The sequence below is a fragment of the Osmerus mordax genome, chromosome 2, assembly GCF_038355195.1.
Source record: "Osmerus mordax isolate fOsmMor3 chromosome 2, fOsmMor3.pri, whole genome shotgun sequence".
Lineage (NCBI taxonomy): Eukaryota > Metazoa > Chordata > Actinopteri > Osmeriformes > Osmeridae > Osmerus > Osmerus mordax.
Window position 1 is genome coordinate 22,465,047 of NC_090051.1, and position 21,181 is coordinate 22,486,227.

A 21,181-nucleotide genomic window follows, 5' to 3' on the forward strand; every position below is an offset into this window, starting at 1 on the left:
CATTGACAGAAAGAGAACGATGACATCATCATGCATTTACTGTTTTACATTCACTCTAAATGCTGATTGGTCCGTATTTCACAGATGTCTTCTGTTATTGGTTGAGGGACCTATCAATCAAGTGTTTTCTACACAGATGGGAAGCGGCAGTACTGTGTGTTTCCCAGATTGTGTCAGACACGGAGATGGGTTGCTTTGGCAGAAATCAAGACATGGGAGGACTACGCTTGTAAATAGACAAAAGCAAAACTACAACAGACATGAGAGTTGTCGCTGTGGCCTTTTACGCTTGTGCGTTAGGGCTTCTGGCGATGGGCCTGCGAGAATTATTGTCGGGATTCGAAGAAAATAGGTGTAGCATGACCTATATGTTCGAGTACCCGGAGTACCGGGTGAGTATTGGTAATGTAGAAACTCGGTTCCACGCACCTCGTTTTGATTAGCTTACTGTAGATTAGACTTTAGACGTTTGAGCTGAATTGTCGCCTATGCAGGAGCTGTCTTTATCTTCAATGACATTCGTTAAGATGTTGGGCTACCCTTATAGATACATTCACAAATTGGTATATTAGTCGTTCGGTGGGTCGGTCGGAATGTTTCACCTGTTAGCACCTGTTAAGCGCCGCTTTATGCCCTTTTCACTGACACCACGATGCACGGAATCTTCAAGGCACTTCCTTGTTTACCATTTATAGGGTTGTGTCATGCACAACCTCCGTTTTTAATATCACTTTGGAATTAGGTTTTCCAGAAGAGAGATGACGGAAGCCCATGTAGGCTAATGTATGCTGAGTGTGTAGGTGGTGTTGTGATCATTTTGTTACTAGGACAGCGCTTGTGACATTATCACACCTTGTGTAAGGGAGAAAGCTGTTGATCCATGATTAGGTGATTACCAAATTACTGTGTCAATCTGATCAACTAACCCTACAAGCGTCCAAGTTGAATTAATCGTTTCTGTTGCACATCCAGCGTTGAAAAGATATTTCCGCATGATTGCACAGTATGAAGTTGTGTTCATCAGCCCAGAAATGTGTCTCAGTTGTATCTTATGGATGTTTGTGTCAGTGTCACACCTCAGTGTGTCAAGATGTAGGCAACTGCATCGATGCATTATGGTTTTTAATGAACTATGTTGTGTGTGTGCTTGTGCTTCTATGTGTTTGTGTGTGTTTTTTCTGTGGGTTTGTGTGTGTTTCTGTTTATGTGTGTGTGCTTGTGCTTCTATGTGTGTGTTTTCTCTGTGGGTTTGTGTGTGTTTCTGTTTGTGTGTGTGCTTGTGCTTCTATGTGTGTGTGTTTTCTCTGTGGGTGTGTGTGTTTTCTCTGTGGGTGTGTGTTTGTGTGTGCTCAGCGGGTGCTCCTGCCGCGGCGCGTGTCCAGGCTGTACCCTGCCTACGGGCTGTACCTGTATGGCGAGGGCCAGTACGCTCAGGAGACACACACACTGAAGCTCAGCGGCACCCCCGTGCTCTTCCTCCCTGGCAACGCAGGCAGCTACAAACAAGGTGGGTCCTAATAACTCACACAGCTTACACACCTGGGTCCTGGCCCGGGTCCTGGCCCGGGTCCTGGCCCGGGTCCTGGCCCGGGTCCTGGCCCGGGTCCTGGCCCGGGTCCTGGCCCGGGTCCTGGCCCGGGTCCTGGCCCGGGTCCTGGCCTGAACGCTGGTCAGCTGTACATTTAGTAAGTCAGACGAGGGTCAGTCAGGATGGTTAAAGCTCAGTGGAGTATTTGATTGCAAATCCAGAGGTCGCAGGTTCGAACCCCCCCCCTTTTGCCCCTCAATGTCCCAGCCATCCAACTGCACCTGTATGGAGAACAGAAGGAGAACACACACACACAACAGCGGGCTGTCACACTTATGCTTTGGATAAAAGCATCTGCTAAATGAATACATGACATTAGCGAGCCATTGTGTCTGTTGCTGTTGGACTGACACTAGGCTCCTGGGCCCAGCTGGCTGCCTTAGCAACAGACTGGCTGTGGAACACACAGGTCAGCACATCTGCTGTGCTGGGTCTCCTGGCTCAGGACCAACCTGGATCAAAACCCAGATCTGGTTCAGTCAGACGGCTTACAGTATGCGAGCTGCGAGGTGGTATTTGCGTGTCTGATAAAAGTATAATGCCCACTTCATTCCTGTTCTGTCCTCTGCTGGTTTGGTTTAGCGAGCGAGGGGCCGTGCGTGGGAGGAAAACACCCACTGTGTTCTCACATACTGTTCACACACACATGCTGAAATACACAAACACACACGCACACACACTCTTTTTTGCAATGCTTAATTTTCCTTGCCACATGAATTCTGTTAGACAAATCTTTTTAGCATTTCTTTTTTTTTTTTTTACACAACCACTTCGTACCTCATAGAAAAACTGTTTTTGAGTTTTTCAACAGCAACCGAAAAATGTATATTGACATCATCTTAGATTCACAGTGTCTCGCCAAGATAATACATTGACTTGCTTAGACTATCCACATATTGTTTATGGTAGCTTCTTAAGGCCAAGAAACTGGAGGTTGAGGCTAGCAGGCATCGTGGGCTAGGCTTCCTGTCATTACTGTCAGTTGATTCTTATCTGACCAATGCACTGCCCTCCATAGCTAATCTGATAATCTCCCTTTGCTAACCTATCCCTGAAGTTGACTTGTGTTTATATCCATGAGTCAACTATAATCCATAAGCTGGACAGAATGGCACCGTTCAGCAAGCAGATGGATCGAGAATCAGTGTTGACTTAAGATAAAGATTTACCTAAGATGACCTTAAGGGTTTATTGAAGGTATAATTGTAACTGTGTCAGTATTTTGGTGGGAACCCATAATAGTAACTCTATTTTTAGACTTGATTTGTGAACAGGAATGTAATGTCCCTCTCACAAACCTTTCAGCCTATATCTAAACCAGCGAATACCTCAATTCTATATCTATACCAGCAAATACCCCAATCCTCAAATTGACCTGCATCAATGTGAGCCCATGTATCATTAGCATCTCATTCGCCATTTGTACGTCGATTTGGACGAAGGCGCCTGCTAAATGAGTAAAATGTACATTTGTACAGCGGTGTGACCTGGAACTCGTCCAGTGATCCCTGGCTTGTCTCCCCGCTCCCGCAGCTCGCTCGCTGGGCTCCGTGGCCCTGAGGAAGGCAGAGGCCCTGGAGGGCGGCCTGCATCTCAACGTGTTCACCGTGGACTTCAACGAGGAGCTGGTAGCGCTGTACGGAGGCAGCCTGAGAAGACAGACTCTCTTCCTGCACGAGAGCATCAAGGCCATCCTGCGGCTCTACAAGGTCAGGGGTCAAATCAAGGGAATAGGTTGCTCTGGGATGTATTTTTTTCTCCCTAACCCAATAAAGATTAATTCTAAATTTAAATAATAATAATGTTAAATATAAAAATATATATTTTCTTTGGAAAGTTTACCATTAATCGAAACACCCGATTCACACGATGCACAAAGTTAACTTGAAATAAATGTTTTACTTTTTAACATGAAGCACTGTTTTTATATATATATATGTGTGTTATTTTTTTGATAATTAAAATAGTTGAAAACAAAATTATAACCCCTTTTTTTTTTTTACATAACCATGAAATTACATTTAGTAAAGTTTTCCTAATAAAAACATTCAAAATAAATAATATAAAAACCCCAACTCAGATCCTCCAGGTTAAGCTTCGTATATGAGCATAAGCTGAACCTCTAACCAGTTTCCTTTCTCCCTGGCAGCACCGTGAAGCGCCCCCCCACAGCGTGGTGCTGGTGGGCCACTCCATGGGCGGGGTGGTGGCCCGGGCCCTGTTCACCCTGCCCCGCTTCAGCCCTGCCCTGGTCAGCCTCATCCTCACCCTGGCCTCGCCCCACCAGGCTCCCCCACTCTCCCTCGACACACAGCTGCTGGGTACGGCCTGTGGCGCTGTCCAACACACACACACACACACACACACACACACACACACACACACAGGTACGCTGTGGGTGAACACACATCAGAAGATGATGCCGTCGTTCACTTGCGGTCCCGTCTGTCTCCGTACAGAGTTCTACTCTGCCGTCAGACAGAGGTGGGTGGATCGGGGGGACGACTTGCGTAACGTGACGGTGCTTTCCATCGGGGGCGGTTACCGTGACTACCAGGTGCGCTCAGGTCTGACGGCCCTGCCGTGTGTCACAGATGACCCCAGCAAGCTGTCTCTGGTGGTAAGAGGCATTTACTGAATACCATCCCTGAAACCTTGATTTTCTGGCATACCAAACTTTGATGGTACTATCAAATGATAAAAAGGTTTTGTATAAAAACATTTTAGAATAATGTATTGTAGTCTTAGGCAATTGTGTGTAGTCATGGCAACCTCTAGCACTGTTGAGCTTATTCCCTGTGCTTGTACTTACTGTAAGTCGCTCTGGATAAGAGCGTCTGCTAAAAATAAATGACTAAATGCTTGTCTTTTTCTTCTTCATTTTATTGTCTCTGTCTGTCTGTCTGTCTGTGAAGGTCACAGCCGTCCCCAGGACCTGGGTGTCTACAGACCACCTGTCCATCGTGTGGTGAGCATCCATGTTCCCCTTCACAGCGTTTCATCACCAGACCTCAGACTGACAGACGGTGCTCATCACCTGTGTTGTATACGGCGGGCTTCCTGTTTGTGTTGCAGGTGCAAAGAGCTGGTCCTGGCTTCTGTGAGAGCGTTATTTGACCTCATCGACCCCCAGTCAGGACAGGTGAATGACTGAAACCTTCCATTACCCCGTTCAAGTGGATTTTCAGTTCCATCTCTTTCTTTCCCCTTATTGTAGATGTGACAACTCATAAAAGGTGAAAGCCTCATCACCCTAGCAGTATTGTGGGGGGATGACTGTGGCTGTATGTGTCTCTAAGTTTTCAGAGGATCCAGAGAGGAGAATGGCTGTTCTGAACCATCACTTCATCAGACATCCTGTCCACATGCTTAATGAACCACAAGAGGCCCCCTTCTCCTTCTCAGGTGTGTGTGTGTGTGTGTGTGTGTGTGTGTGTGTGTGTGTGTGTGTGTGTGTGTGTGTGTGTGTGTGTGTGTGTGTGTGTGTGTGTGTGTGTGTGTGTGTGTGTGTGTGTGTGTGTGTGTGTGTGTGTGTGTGTGTGTGTGTGTGTGTGTGTGTGTGTGTGTGTGTGTGTGTGTGTGTGTGCGTGCGTGCGTGCGTGCGTGGCTGAGGTTGCATGTCACTTTTCTTTGAGGAGCTCTGATGAATCTTACATTTACATTTACATTTAGTCATTTAGCAGACGCTCTTATCCAGAGCGACTTACAGTAAGTACAGGGACATTCCCCCGAGGCAAGTAGGGTGAAGTGCCTTGCCCAAGGACACAACGTCAGTTTGCATGACCGGGAATCGAACTGGCAACCTTCGGATTACTAGCCCGATTCCCTCACCGCTCAGCCACCTGACTCCCTCTTCCTCCTCCTCTTCTTCTTACTTCTCTCCTTTCCTCTTCCTTCTCTCCAGGTTCTCCTGATGTTTGGAGCGAGGTGAACACACTTCGCCTGGCTTATACCGCCCCGAAGGTAACCACACGCCACGAGTTTGTTACACTCTGCTTGTCCAGGTAGCAGCCTGTTTAAATGTGTGCTCTAATTGTCTTTAAACGGCATCTGTATTGAAACACATACTTTGGTGTCCACGACAGGAAGGCCAAGTCAAGTATTTCCTGTTTGCGTTGTCCAGTCGCAGGAAAGCCTACAGTCACTTCTACTGCCGGAGCACAAGCCTGGTGAGAGGATGGAATACTTTAGTCTTACTTAAAAGATATTCAAGCAAGCTAGTGGCAAAGAACAGTTTGTGGTCAGAGGTACTGGTGATCAAGAAAATAACTACAATTACCATGTTTCCATCCAACAGGAAATGACCAGCTGGGTTTACGGTTGCACTCAGAGGAATGGATCTATGTGGTGAGTCACTACCGTCCTGTCATCCATCCTTCCACTTCATAACACTTTCTTGACAGTTCCTTATACCACTTTCTCACTTTTTTCAACCCCCCCCTCTCTCTCCTCCTCTCCTGCCCTCTCTGTCTCGTGATTCTCTGTCTTCTCTACTCTCAGTGTTCAAGCGGTAGATCTGTCTTCAGGGACTGAACTTCTACCAGCCTACAAGGTAAACCTCTCCCAACCTCCTGAGTCACACCTCCCCCCCTTATCAAACACCCTGGTCTGATACCCAGGTCGTCATGCTACACACAGTCTCCCTTATGGAGTCACGTTCCTGATGCAGCCCGTGGGAAAGGCTGGCCGTGCCAGCGTGGTCAGACCCAGTCACACAGCTGCTCTCCCTCCTGCAGGTTCTGATCCTGAGGCTCAGAGATATGTCTGCAGTCTCTCATCTGGTCGTAGGGGCCTCCAACCTCAACGGCAAGCAGGTGTGTTTCACCTGAACTTACGGTCAATACCTCGTAGCATGACATAAAAATGTTTTTTTGTGTCATGCTTCCTAACAGAGATGTCTCTATTTGACACTTAAGCTTCAGCCCTTTCTACCATACTGAACACACCTGCCATCTCACAGCTCATAAAGGCCTCTCCTCCCTCTCCTCTCTCCTCCCTCTCTCCTTTCTCGTCCGTCTCTCCTCCCTCCTTCTCTCTCCCCCCTCCTTCTCTCTCCCCCCTCCTTCTCGCTCCTCCCTCTCTCCTCTCTCCTCCCTCCTTCTCTCTCCCCCCTCCTTCTCTCTCCTCTCTCCACCCTCTCTCCTCTCTCCTCCCTCCTTCTCTCTCGTCTCTCGTCCCTCTCTCCTCTCTCGTCCCTTCTCTCTCCTCTCCTCCCTCCTTCTCTCTCCTCTCTCGTCCCTCTCTCCTCTCTCGTCCCTCTCTCCTCTCTCGTCCCTCTCTCCTCTCTCCTCTCGTCCCTCTCTCCTCTCTCCTCCCTTCTCTCTCCTCTCTCGTCCCTCTCTCCTCTCTCCTCCCTTCTCTCTCCTCTCTCGTCCATCTCTCCTCTCTCGTCCCTTCTCTCTCCTCTCAGTTCACGGTGGAGTGTGAGTGGCAGCGAGAGGAGTCTCAGACCATATCTGTGTCCGTGCCGCACGTTCTCTCCTTCGGTGAGTCGGCTCGTCTCCTCACGCACGCCAGGTCGCGGCATCCGTCCTCGGCAGGTTAGAACCACCTGGCTGTCCTCCTATCAGGAACGCTAACCTGCTCCTCACCCCTGTCCAGGTATGACTGCTAGCGATGCCACTGTCAACTCCTCTGGACTTCTCCACATAATAGAGCTGAAGCACTTTCACCAGGTATTGTTTTACTTACCTACTGTAGTTATACTGTTCAATAGGTATGCTCATTTTGGATAAAAATACAGGCCAATATTCGACGCTCGTTAAGGACAATATAAAATGTTTTGACGAGTTTCTGTGACCCCTTAACTTTTGTATAGTTGTTATTTATTACTTCCTTTTTTCCCCATAAGGGATTGATATTTAAATAACAGCATAAATAACAAAACAAAAACATATTAACAAAACGATAATGCATAGAATCCTAGAGCGCTGACCTACATGATTGGCACCTATAACAACATGGAAGTACATTTATAGCTCGTTATTTTGCTGCTGTTAACAACGAAAACAGAGATCGCCAAAGTAGCAGAAAGTCGCTAGATTTGTCGCTACTTAACCAATACTCCTAATCGGTAAACATTCGTATTGTTGGGTAACGACTACATGGTTAATTATGAGCATCCCTTCTGTTCAGTATCCATCTTTTGTCTTTCTCTCTGTCTACCTCAATTCAACTCCATAACATGACTCTGCATGTCCACAGGTCTATCAGGCCTTTAGAATCAACGTTGTGAGCCACTGCAAGGTCGCCAAAGGTAAACTTTTGTGTCTCCCTTTGAATTTTTTTTTGAGTCCACGGAAAGCGGTAAATAACTGGTACCAGACAGATAGTATAAATTCATTGGGTGTTATTTCGTAACCATACAGACAGGCTGCCTAACGTATACAGGATGAAGGTGCCCTGGTTTAGGGAGGACTCACTCACCACTTCCAGGTAATGAGTCACTGTCTCAGCTGTTTGAATTAAAGACTAGTGTTGTTTATGTCTCTTTAGTTTGGATATTTCACTAATTGTGTTCCATCCACTTCTCAGCGTTCCCTCGGTAACAGAGCTATCAGCCATGCTCCACACCAGTCGCCCTGACAACACCTCAGGTGTCCTCCTGCAGCTCCACACTGCCCCCAACTGCCAGTACAAGGTACGACAGCACGCTTGGTGTGAGAGGAGCACTTTACAGCCGACTTTACAGTGACCACATGGTGGCTTAACATTACATTATGACTTGTTTTGAAGTTAATGCCACAAAGAGTGTCTGAAAATAAAGTTTGAGTGCAAAAGGGAAAGATATAGACGGAGCATTCGGTATGTTTATGCTCAAGAACCACTATGTTTTACTTGATGATATTTTGGTTGGTCTCTACTGTAACTCTTGTATGTCATCTACAGGTGTCAGTGAGGACTTCATTTCCCAGGGTGCTCGGACAGGTAACATCCCAAAACCCACCCTTTTCTCCATTCCAATCGTACAGGAATACACAGGATTTCATGTTCGAGGATGCTGCTTCTCCTGAGCATGTGAGCATCTCCCCCCTCCCTTCCCCCCCTCCAGGTGCTGAGGGTGTGTGGCCAGGTGCTGCCTGTGTACACGGCTGTAGCGCTCCTCCTGGCCTGCAGGGGGCAGCTGTCCTCCATCATAAGGACGGGGGGCTCTCTGGAGATGAGCCAGGCTGTGGAAGGAGGCCTGCAGCCCCACAAAGTAGACCTGCCCATCTACCTGCTGCTGCTGCTGCTCAGGTAGGAACAGGAACGTTGGAACAAACCATATTAAAACGGGATGAAAATATCAAGACGTTGAAAAGATATCCAAGTCTGGGTGTTTGAACGTCTAATTGTGTTTGGTCCGGAAGCGTCGACTTTGTCCTTTTGTAATTTTCTGTGGTGTGGTAACCACGATCCTGTTGTAGCACAACTTACTATACTCCTGATCATATTAAACTCAAATCATTATCTAAATATATTTCCCGTGTCCATCCCAGACAAAGCTGGTTCCAGGAGGGCTGGTCGGCTCTCTGTCTCCCCCCTGTGGACGCGCTCCCCTCCACCTCCCCTGATGGTTCCTCCCACACGGCCCCGCCCGATGAATGGCCCCGCCTCCTGGCCCCCCTGCTGTACGTGCTGGGAGCTGCTGTTGCATTCTGGGGCAGCACAGTCCTCCGGCTCTCCATCCACCTCCTGTCTTTGCTGCTGGCTCCCCTGCACAGGTAAGCCCTCAGGGGATACAGGGACTGGAATCAGGTCGCTTGATCTAATAGTTTCAGTCTGCGGTTAAGGATTGAGGTTAAGGGTTAGGGAATACATGATTTTGAATAGGAGTGAATTGTCAATCCTCACTAGGATAGTAATATGTGCGTGTGTGTGTGTTTTTTTTTTTAGACCCTCTGTCTCTCAAGACTGTGGCACCCTGCGTCTTCGCACCCAGCTCCTCCTCATCCTGTCTCTCAGTGTCCTGGGTGGGACTTCCTGTGGAGCCCTGTCAATCACTGCCAGCTTCCTGCTTCACCTCTATAGAGTGAGTCTGAGTTGGCTTAAGCTGTCGCCTATGGAACCAGAACTCAACCCAGGCTCAATACTGATCTAGTGTTCAGGCATCAGCCTTTCTTGGGTAGTCTTGAATGGGTGTCTTCTTCTGTGGTGTTTCTCTCCAGGTGCTAAAACTTCAAATGACAGAGAGGTCGTTGAGTCACATGCTTAACCTGGTAAGTTTCAAAAACGTTCGGATTATCCAAAACACGTGTTGGATATTTGAATCCTTCTATAAGCGATCTTCAACATCCACGCCTCTCTTCTCAGGCACCACAGAAGCAGAGGGAGCAGGAGAACGGCAGCACGGACGTCAAGCCGCACGCCACGCCGAAGGAGTGCAACGGCGCCCCCCTGCTGTCGGAGTGTGTACTGCAGGGCGTGAGGTCCGACCTGCAGCTCCACCTCAGCCTGTCGGCTCTGTTTACCGTGCCGCTGATGCTGAGCGCTCCCTCGCTCCTGCACTGGGCACGCAGCCTGAGGTACCAGCTGCCCCACACACGGCTGCAGTCACACTTCTTTCATTTAGCGAGACGGGAGAGCTGTCCAAAGACTCATATCAGTGGTCCACTAAACACTGCTCAAGCATCTGCTAAGTTAAAACTTCATGAATTTTGCACGTAGAAAGAAGCAGCTGTTTGCTTTTCAGGGTCTTGGCAGCATTGGTGTCCTCATCACTTTATACTCATGACGTTTACGTGTGTGTGTGTGTGTGTGTGTGTGTGTGTGTCTGCAGGTATTCCACTCAGCTAGATCCTGACCCCTGCTGGCCTCACACTGTGCCTCTCCTCATCGCCAATGTGCTGCTGGTCAACTGTGATGTTGTGAAGCTCAGCAACAGGTACACACACACACCCACCCAGGCCTCACTGCCTGAGCTATGCTCTTCATAGCTGTTCCATCTCTTTTCACACCTGTTAATGAATGTCTCATGTTTAATCTAATCTATATATCCTTGTGTGTTCAAGTAAACTCCTGCCTCTGACGTCATACTTCCTGCTGCCCATCTCAATCGCCATGGTGACCTTCTCACCGCTCCATCTATACCGTGTGACCTACTTCCTGTCGGCCGCCCTGCCCCTGCTTGCCATGTCCTGTTTTGTGTGATGCATGTCACAGAGAGCCGGCTGTGGGCTACGACCAGCTTGGTTTGGGAGATCTAACGCGCACAGACGATGGTTCATCCACTGGCTGGTTGAAATGCCCATCCTTCCAGCTGTCCAGTCCACTCAGACCTCCAGAAAGGTTTACACTGTCAGCTGTAGGGTCTGGTTCTGTGCCACGTGGGCACCATAGGTCTGTCTGGAGAGGATGTAATCAGCTGGTAGTCTTTGATGCTTCTTTAGAATTTGTGTGATTTACCCTACAGCTCCACTCTGGATCACCTGAGGAGGAACCAGAGATTACAACCTGGGTGTTACTGATGTGGTTTCAATACAAATACACTACTGTGGGCATTTGGTATGGTATGTTTGTGATCTCGAGGGTGTGTGTCTTGAAGATGGACGGATGGATGGATGGATGAATGGACGGCCATTGTCATCCCTCTACCTTACCTGTCGAGGGCCCTGCTCACCTGGGCTGCTACTCAGCACCATGCTGTCCTCACCTGTAGAGCTGTGAAGCTCTGAGCCTTAACCCCCCCCTGCTCAACACCCGTCCTCCACCTCAGCAACCACCACAGCTACAGGAATTAGGTTCATTTGAATGTAACAGGATTTTCGCTGGCCCAGGTACGTAGATGACAAATCATCGTATTATTATTAATTGACTTTCATTATAGTCAAGTTGCAAATCTGGTTGTTTATGTACTTTAGAGCATAAATACATAATAATGGCTTACATTGTTCATACATTTTCATTAAGGGGAGTCTGGCAAGTTTGAGTAATAAGGTTTTTAAAATGTATTATTGGTTAAAATTGTCCTTAACTATCAACTGTTTAGCCTCGGAATTCAAGATGGATCCGCTCGTGCTGGGAGATATAATTGAAATATGGTGAACGTCTTTTAAACTTGTAAAACGCTGAAGCAAAGATGGTGTCATATCACTGCCACTGGCACACCATGGCCAGAACGCCTGTTGCTGTTTAACTGCTGTGCGTTTTGAGATTTTTGTTGGTTTCTTTTTTTGGGTTGCCAAAACTTTAGTTTGTTGATGTGTCTACACTTTGACACTCACCAGCGTCTGTTCTTCAGCTCTCGGTTGATATCTGTTGGTCAGAACACCCAGTGCCTTTCTGCCGATAAGCCCCCTCCTCTGTCAACACACCTGGCCGGACACCTCTGACAAACTGATGTAGCCTCTGCTGTTTACTGCAGCAGGCTACAACCTGAGCAAGCCCACCTGAAAGTTACGAGAAGGTTCTAAGACAGCCTTTATAATCCCTGGTCCTACATGTTCTAGATGTTTCCCTGCTCCAACACACCTGATTTAAATGAATGGGTCTTTATCAAGCTCATAGGTAACTTGGTAGCGATCCTTTCATTTTGAATCAGGTGTGTTGGAAGAAGGAAACATGTAGAACATGCATATGAGGACCAGGGCTGCGAAAGGCAGCTTTAAGAGTTCGGGGGAATTTCACAGATGTCAGTTGTGTTTCAGTAACACCACAGCAGTAATGGACCACTTTTTTGCCTTTTGACATGATATTATAAACATGGTGTTCTGTTAACGTATGTGTGCTGGCAGCTGCAACCAACACTTCTTTTCAAGTATCACTACTATCGACAGAGATGTTAACACAACAGGCTAAGAATGAAAACCTTTCTATACTCCTGTCCGCTCCTGGGACCAAAACCACACACACGCTCCCTCCACAGTGACACCCGCGTCACATGCACTGTGAATGTACCTGCGTCTGTGTGTACAGGTATATACTATGTGTTTGAGTGTAGAGAAGATGTTGCGTTATCGACGCTTTTGTGTGTACAGTCTCTATATAGGGTACTATTTTAGTGCTTTTAAAACGCACTCTTTTCTCATTCCAAACGTGAACAGATAGCTATATCTTGTGGTGAAAGTAGTAGAAATGACAGTGTTTTCTATGAACATGATTGTGTTTTTTTTTATTGGTGTTCACTGTGACCGTGCCGTAACTTCTCAAGCAGATGGAGAGTATCGTATCCTCAGTCAAGTCGATAAGGAAGCTCTCGTTCTGACACAAGCTCTGAAAATGTCCCTGACCTACTGGTGAATTATGCTCACGTATGTTATGATGGGAACTGTTATTCAACACAGACAGTTGCTACAAGGATATCTGACAGGAGATTTCCTTGTAGCAACTGTGACAGGACTTAAATCAAGACGTGTTTCAGTGTCTTCTGACGTCTAACCTGCTTTGGTGGACCTTCGACCAAACGGTCTGCAGCTGACTTGAGAATCAGCTGATCAGCATCTCCATGGTTCCTCAATATATACAGAATTTAGCCAATATTATGCTGTTCTGCTAGTAAAGAGAAGACCCATGGTAATGTTATTTAACTGTTAATGATTCATTTGCGAGCTGCCTTGAAATCCGAAGGAATCTTTTATGTTGTACATAAAAAGTGTCAGATGTAAGTAGGCGTGAATATCAGTTTCATTGCAGTGGCTGATGTTGTATTTGAAACCGTGAGACAACCAGAGTCCTTAGTTAATTGTATGGATTTCCAGACTTGCACAAGAGATGACTGCAGTCATAACACAAATAAAAACCATGAGGGACTCACTTTATGCCTGGCATACTGTATTGATTCCTTATGACACCTTTGACACAGTGAACAACGTTGTCATGCTTTTACATGGGCAGTTTGTGAGTAAAAGCTGTTAATTGTGGAAGTGAGTGTCGAATTAGCTGTAGCGTGACTATGTAAACACTGCATCGTGTAGTTAGGCTAATAATTCGGTCTCGCATCGTTTGTTCCTAGAGTGATTTCTCTATAACCTTGTCAATAGCTGATCCTAAAAGAGACCGTTCTTCAAGACCTTGCTGAAGCAGATTGGTTAGCTGGGCATTTTACTGAAATTGAAACCAGATTGGACATTGTCTAAGGGATATTTTGTTGTTGTTTTGGGTGGTGTACAATGGATAGACTTTGGCATACCCAATTCTCAGGTTTAAGCATTGTCATAAGAAAAAAAAGTTTTGTTGTTTTTATATTTTTCACATTTTTAAATCAATTGTTATGATACATGGGATGTTGTGGAATTTGTAAGCATTATTGCTGTTCAAATAAAATTGGGAGACGCATCGACAGACTGCATTTATTTAACAAAAACTTCGACACTAGATGAAGATGTGTCCAGTGCAACAAACTTTCCATTCAAACCCCACATTCATGAACCACACAATTGTTACTGTAAAATTATTTTCTGAGGAATGCACTTTTGAGTAACACGTTTTAAAAGGTTCTCACAGGCCATTTACATTTTTATTTTTTAATATTTGTATGCTGTAGTCCTTGATAACTGAAGGTCTATCAAATTACTCATTTAATATAACGTAAAAGCACGCGCACAGAGCACTGCCAGCGACGGGCAATATTGTTGTGATGCAAGTTCCTTGACCTTGCCTATTGCCCACTCAGGAGAGAGGAACACGATCTCACCTCAGACTGAGGTGAACGGAGGCGCAATGCCTACCTTTTACTACCGCGTAGTACAAAAATTAATATATATATATATATTATGTATATATTAATTCTCTCTTGAAAGCTGGGGTTCCCATGGTCTAGATGTCAAGCTCAGTTTGAATGAAGGGCTCGAGGCTCCGAACTGTCCTGGTCGCTAAGGGGCTCTTTTCATGTTTTATCACCAAACCTCTGCGACACTGTGGACAGTAGTGCTCTTCTCTGTAACCGCATCACGCACTCTGTTTCAAGTGACATGTAGAATTGTGTGTCTATGCATGCAAATATACCTAGATTATTATAGTATAATAAATGTAGGCGTGTCATTTCATAGAAATCCATTTGAAGCAATGTGATTGTATTGATTTGGGACACGTTGAAACTAAATGAACCGAAGAGAGATCAGTTAACGCCGTATGTCTATAGTAAAATGTCAGATGTTAATGGTGTGTTATCAGTTGTTGCACATGCATGCACACAACACACGCATCTGGACTGGTCTATCCCCTTTAAGTCAACGCCCACTTCACTGTTCTCACACCAATACACCACATCAACACGGGAGGCACGGCTCAAGCATTAGGCATTATGCATAACTTCATAATGACCCCTGTCAAAGCCCCCCCCATCTATCCAGCCTCGTTAATTAAATAGTCTACGCCATCTTACGCTGCATAGGTTTGTCTCGAGACCTGCATTTTCTTGCAGGACAGGATATTCGCTTCGGAGCGTCTGCTGGCAGCGGTATTTATGGATGGACGCGAGGACGTGATCGGCCGGGACCGAAAGCGCATTGCGATACAGAGAAAAAGATGGGGACTCGCGTGAGATAAGTAAAACACAAGCTGTGGAGGAAACAATGTTAGTGCGTTCCAGACGCTGTTGCTTAATTTCAAGAAGGCCGACCACAGAGTTTCATAAATCGGGCCGACCAGCCTGCAACACGACAATTTCTTGCCAGCGGTGCTGTCAACCGGAGAAGGGGATACCGTCGTGGTACGTGACTCAAACCCAGCCTGAGCTATATTCATCCCGGAGACCTGGGCCCCTAGAGCCGTACCCCGCCCGTCCGAGCAACAAATTCATCGTAATATCAACTCTATAAATCATAGAGCTGCGGAGAAAGGCAGTTTCTCCCCTTTCCTCTCCGTTGCACCTCTGCGCCAAAGGTAAGTCATGCCACCCAACGAATCCCTGATGGATGTCATCGTTTACACGTTCATCATCTACAATGATGACAATAGGAATTAAAATCTGTCATTGTTTTGCTAACCAGCATTTGGCTGAAATGTACTGCGTTTTACCACTTTGTATTGAAACTGAATTGATTGATTAAACGGCTTCCTCTTTTGTCAAGGAGATGGCCATGAAAAAAATGACGTAGGGAATTCCCACAGTAACCTAATAGCGAGCTATGACAGCAGCACATTCTTTCATTGAGGCACATAGGATTCAGCCGCGTGCGTGATGGTCTACATACTTATGACTGAGAGAATCAGAAGAGAATATTAATGAGGTGGGCTAGCAGTTTAGTACCTCTCACCTTAATTGAGTGTATGTTCATTAACCCTTGTGCATGCCTTCGGGTCATTGTGACCCACCGTCGTGGTGCAAAAGGTGGGCCACAATGACCCGAAGGCAGCACAAGTTAAGCTACAATCTACACGCAAATAGGTCGCACTGATGAAGTAAAAAACGCTGTTACAGAATGCCAAAGTGGTGCATAGATCTGACATGGTGAGCTGGGCTTGGCAGCAGAGTATGGAATTGATCGTTATTGATGTTAAATGCTTAAACTTTGTGAAAATAAATTGAGCTTCCGTGGATGTTATGGACTTTTTAGTTCATTAATTCAACGTCAATGACATAAAAATGAGGCAACCAGCCTGCAGTCTCTGATGAAACCGTCTGTTGAGCAGTGAGCCCGGTCTGTTAGCGGGCCTCGCTTTTCTTCAGCGCTGACCTCACAGGAAACCATCAAATTGAAAAATATACCACCTGTATGAAAGCGCACGAGGAGCCATGATAGGATATTTATGCCACAGGTTCACTCGAGCTCTGGAAGGTTGCCAGCCTGGCTGCTGTTGGATAAGGCTTCAAGCATGGCTCTGATCATGTACTGGACACTTACGAACACTTCAGAAATCATATTAGAATACTTCACAGTTCGTTTTTAAAAACTATTTTCATCAGATTTTTTAATATTCAGCTTCCAATGCTGACATAGCTCACACATGTTTTTTATAGGTAAGAATCCATGAGCAGCATAATTCATTATATATCATTATTCTATAAATATCATTATTCTAATAAAAATTCTCTGCTCATATGGTATTTGATTAATCACCAAGGTGTGGTGCAATTCAAGTGCAATTCAAATCGATTCTATCAGTGCCAAACTATGGAGTCTTTGTGCATATTTCCTTATAAAATCCCATATCTGCATATCTCCTGTAGACATGGAACACCATCTGTAGTATTGCTTGTTTACTGAAGCGTGTACAGTATGTGTGTTGTCTTGATGTCAGGGTTAGTAACAGCAAACAGGATGTGTGTTTTCTTGATGATAGGGTTAGTAATAGCAAACAGGATCAAATCAAATTTATTTGTATAGCCATTTTTACACGCAAGCATGTCACAGAGGGCTTCACATACGCCCATAGAACTGTCCCTCAACCAACCTAAACCCTCAAGGATGTGTGTTGTCTTGATGTTACAGTTAGTAACAGCGAACAGGATGTGTGTTTATACGTATGTGCACCAGTGGAAGGAAATTCTGGAAACACGTGTATTTATGATGATTTGTCTCATCAGACAATTAAGACAAGAAACCAATCCATATCTCCCAGCATGCACCTGCCGAGGAGCCGAGGAGGCTCGTCTCTGCTGCTGAAGGCGGTAGATTAGGATATAATAGTTATTGTTTACTTGAGTCAGGAACCATGCATAGTATTAGTCTCGAGAGTATATGTAGACAAGTGTGTGCGTGCGGTTGGAGTAGTGTGTGTGTGTTTGCAAGAGTGTGTGTGGATGAGTGTGTGTGCGTTTGTGTGTAAGAATGTGTGTGTGGAGTAGTTTGTTTGGAGTAGTGTGTTTGTGTGTAGGAGTGTGTGTGTATCTTGGGGTATTTAATGTGTTGGTGAAGCACAATGGGATCCCAGAGCCAGACTGACTGCCAGCTACCCAAGGTGCCCGTTCTGTCAGCCTGTAGTGCTGCAGTCTCCTCCACTGGTACAGGGGTCCCTACACACACACACACACACTTTATCTACACTCAAACACACTCACACACATGCATACACACATTCACATATACATGCACACACACGTACACATACGGGTCACATGTACTCACACACGCACATGCTGGTGGAAATGAAAGGAACCCCTTTGCTGATATCACTACAGCTTCACACCCCACTAGACAACCCCCTCCACATGCACACTGACACAGTCAGATGCACATTCTGAACACAAGAGTTTTTAAATAACAAAGCCAACATGTCTTCCTCAGTTAGCAAAGTAATCACACAAAATCAACATGAACATATCACTGTTGCTGACACACTTAGACACGCGGACAATTATAACAGACAGGTGTGTGTGTGTGTTCTGCAGAGGAGTTGCTGTATACGGGGCCTTTCGTCTTGAGGATTCAGCACTTCTTTTTCTTGGCAAGAGGGGAACGTGCTCTTCCCTTTCAACCCTCCCTCCTCCACCCTCCAACTTCCTCCCTCCTCTCTCCCTCCTCCTCTCTCCTCCTCCCTCCCTTCCCCACCATCCTCCCTCCTCCTCCCTCCCTTCCCCACCTTCCTTCCTCCTTCCTCCCATAGACTCCCAAGGTTGACAAAAAGCTCAGTCTCAACCAGGCAGCCTGATATTGACTAAATGTCTGCCAGATGGACACTTGTCAGTGAATATTTGATATCTCGCTGTACCCCCGGTGTAGGTGGAGAAAGATATACAGTACTTTGCTACTTTTTAGGCAAGAAAAACAGTTTGTAAGAATGCACAAATCACAAGTTCTCTATAGCAATATCCAATCTTCTATCTTACACACAAACAACTTCACTTGCTGCTATTTTGCTTGGAATCACATGAAACATATTTTCAAAACATTCTCCGTTCTCCTCTTTGACGTAGTCCTTGGTGTAATGTGACTGGACAGGAGAGAGGAAGGGCTCTACATCATGTCCCTTTAAATTAGTGTCTTCTAGAAAGAGCGCAAGAGGAATCTGTTTTGTTTTTAAAGTATTCTAACAAGGCCCAGAAAGTTTCCATCTGTCTTTTCAACTGCCTGAATAAGCAGCCGTTGTTATTTACAACCCCTAGAAATAATAATCAAATAATCAAATTCCTTTAATACCTGATACTTTAATATTTGATGTTTTTATACTTTAATATTCGTACTCCATAGGCCTACCCTCAGATACACCCTAATACTTTGACGGGAAACCAATATAGTTAAATCCTTTGTGTAACCAATCAGAGATTACTTTAGATCCAGGCTTTGGTAACCTCTAACTAAGGTCATGTTCCTGCCTGTGTTGTTGAGAACAGATTGCTTATCCCTTTGTCTCCCAGTGTGACAGACACAGACCAGACCTCTCCCACTATGGTCAGGGAAAACAACACAAGCAGAAGGAATTTCAGGACCTCAAACAGTTATGTAACAATCCTCTCTCTAGATTGTTCTCTCTCTAGATGGTTCTGTCTCTAGATTGTGTAAACCCTAGCTGTTTATGTATATTTGTCTTTCTCCCACAAATGTATATGGGTAATATATGAGAGTGTGTGTGTGTATGAGTGTGTATGTGTGTGTGTGTGTGTGGGTCGGTTGTAGTCTTGCAAACTGAGGGACATCCAGGCTTTCCTGATGTCCGATGCAACGGCTCTAGTTTCAATAAGGGTTGTGCAGAAGCACAAACGATCTTCTCTCTCTCTCGCAGACACACACACACACACACACACACACAGACACACACACAGACACACACAGCATACATTTGGCCATGTCACAAAATAGCTTTGGAACAGGAACCAGCTGGTGTCTGGAAGCATGGCACCTCAGTTCTGCAGTGCTGCAGCTGTGCCCTCAGAGGACAGCTTGGACATTTTGAATAATTCACAACAGCCAAGGATGACAGAAGTGAGCTTAGATCAGCCCAAAAAAGGTAAAACCATGAATGTCACCCTGCTTTATATCCAACCGCATCCCAAAAACTAGACTACACTCTAATGCTCAGCACATAGAATAAGCTCTGCTTTGCGTTTTGATTTTTATGTTTCACGTCTCCCCACCACCACCACACGCACACAGAAACAAAATGGCAGGAGTTGAGGATCTGAAGGGCCTGTTCTCTGGATATTTCCCGAAAAGCCTGCTGTGATTTAAGAGCTTCCTGGAAGCCTCTCTCTGCTGTGTCTTACTTCCCTTTTCTAGGCCAGTCATTCTGACAGTTCCCATAACACTGGAGCCAGAGAGGAGGAGGAGGAGGAGGGGGGAGGAAGAGGGAGGAAGAGGGAGGAGGAAGAGAGGAATTGAGGAAGGCAGACAGAGTTGTCACAGTATGTATATATAAACAGAGAACGAAAGAAAGAAAGAAAGAAAGAAAGAGAAAAAATGGAGGAAAAATTAGAAAGAGTCCTGTAGCATCCCAATTATATTGCATTTAATTCACTCCAATTAAATTAGTCTCTGATCCCACAGTGGTGGAATTGTGCAGGAAATAATTGCTAATGCGCTCATAATATGTAGCCAGAGACATTTTTACATTAATCTAATGTTAAAACGGCACATCAGAGACTAAAAAGAAAATCATTCATTGTGGAGTCACAGCTGTATTATTTACAAAATGGGACTATAATGGTTCACATCACGACTTAACTGAATTAGTTCCTACTTTAATAAAGTTGTGTAACATACTCATTCAGCTTATGCTTTTATTTGAAGCAACGTACAATACAGGGGGGGATCCGAACTTGCAACCTATTGTTCTGCATTCAAATGCTCTACCACAGAGCTGTAATGGTTGGGTCTGTAAATAGAGTGGTGCGGCCGGCTTATTTGTACTGGTGACAGAACCACCGACAGCTCTGAGACAAATGCTTGTTTAGGGCTCTCTTGAGTGCAGCGCTATTTCACTGTGTCTGTGTGTATGTTGGACGTTAGGACTGACATTGTTGTCTTTGTTTCATCCCTCTCCTTCCCCTCTTTCCACTCCTCTTTCCACTCTTTCCCTTCTAGCCCTCCTGGTCTCGCCTCAGTGGAGGAGCAGAATCGAGAGTGACTCACATTGTTGCGGCATTGAAAAAGTCTCTGAAATCTTTGAGTGCTTTCCGGTCCCTGTTCCTGTCTGTGTGGTCGGAGACGGGAGGGCAGGGCCTGGAGGACCTGTTCCTGTCTGTGTGGTCGGAGACGGGAGGGCAGGGCCTGGAGGACCTGTTCAGGGAAGCAGGGAGGAGCTACACACCGTCTTACAGGAGTCACTCACCTCATGACAGAATAATCCCACGCACCACTTAGCAACCTCAACCTTGAACGTGCAACAAGGTCCGTCCCTCCAATAAGGTCTTTGTGGCTCGGCGGTCAACAACCCTGAAGATTATCTCCCTGACGACGAACAAGGCTGAGGGTTACCCAGACACTGTCTGGGGACTTCTGTAGCCGCGGCAAGCATTTCCTGTCTACTTAGCTAGCTTTGGCCCCTCCCCCCCTCCTGCTTTGGCCCCTCCTCCCCTCCTGCTTTGGCTCCTCCCCCAACTCATACTTTAGCCCCTCCCCTCCTTCCTGTTTTGGTCCCTCGCCCGCCGCCGCCATGCGCCCCTCCCTCGCCACGGCCGTCCTCCCCAGGACGCGGCAGCACAACACCCCCACACTCGCCGTGGGGCGGGAACACCTGTCGGCGCCGCGGCGACGCAGCCCGCACCTCAGACACACCCTCAGCCCCGACAACCTGCGC

The 21,181-nt window shown here is 46.2% G+C and overlaps 2 protein-coding genes across 3 annotated transcripts in view; both read left to right on the top strand.

The window, feature by feature from the left end:
* The first annotated feature begins 220 nt into the window (after positions 1–220).
* pgap1 (post-GPI attachment to proteins inositol deacylase 1) lies at positions 221–13,835 on the top strand. 2 transcript variants are annotated; one of them, XM_067260446.1, is made up of 26 exons: positions 221–392; positions 1,354–1,507; positions 3,122–3,297; positions 3,738–3,909; positions 4,048–4,208; positions 4,504–4,556; positions 4,664–4,730; positions 4,888–4,993; positions 5,493–5,551; positions 5,674–5,757; positions 5,886–5,935; positions 6,089–6,140; positions 6,325–6,402; positions 6,999–7,074; positions 7,190–7,263; positions 7,793–7,844; positions 7,957–8,023; positions 8,123–8,228; positions 8,477–8,515; positions 8,640–8,824; positions 9,067–9,291; positions 9,464–9,599; positions 9,736–9,786; positions 9,881–10,092; positions 10,347–10,451; positions 10,579–13,835. In XM_067260446.1, the coding sequence occupies exons 1-26, from the start codon at positions 261–263 to the stop codon at positions 10,715–10,717; spliced, it is 2,811 nt and encodes a 936-aa protein (XP_067116547.1). In that variant the 5' UTR covers positions 221–260; the 3' UTR covers positions 10,718–13,835. The 2 variants fall into 2 exon arrangements, with proteins under 2 accessions (XP_067116547.1, XP_067116555.1); XM_067260454.1 differs by lacking the exon at positions 6,325–6,402.
* A 6,871-nt stretch (positions 13,836–20,706) lies between these two features.
* Positions 20,707–21,181, top strand: part of hecw2a (HECT, C2 and WW domain containing E3 ubiquitin protein ligase 2a) — a 13,809-nt gene continuing 13,334 nt past the window's right edge. The window contains 1 exon segment of the mRNA XM_067261546.1: positions 20,707–21,181. This exon segment is cut by the window's right edge and continues 229 nt beyond it. Coding sequence (XP_067117647.1) covers positions 21,038–21,181 — 144 coding nt within the window. The 5' untranslated portion in view covers positions 20,707–21,037.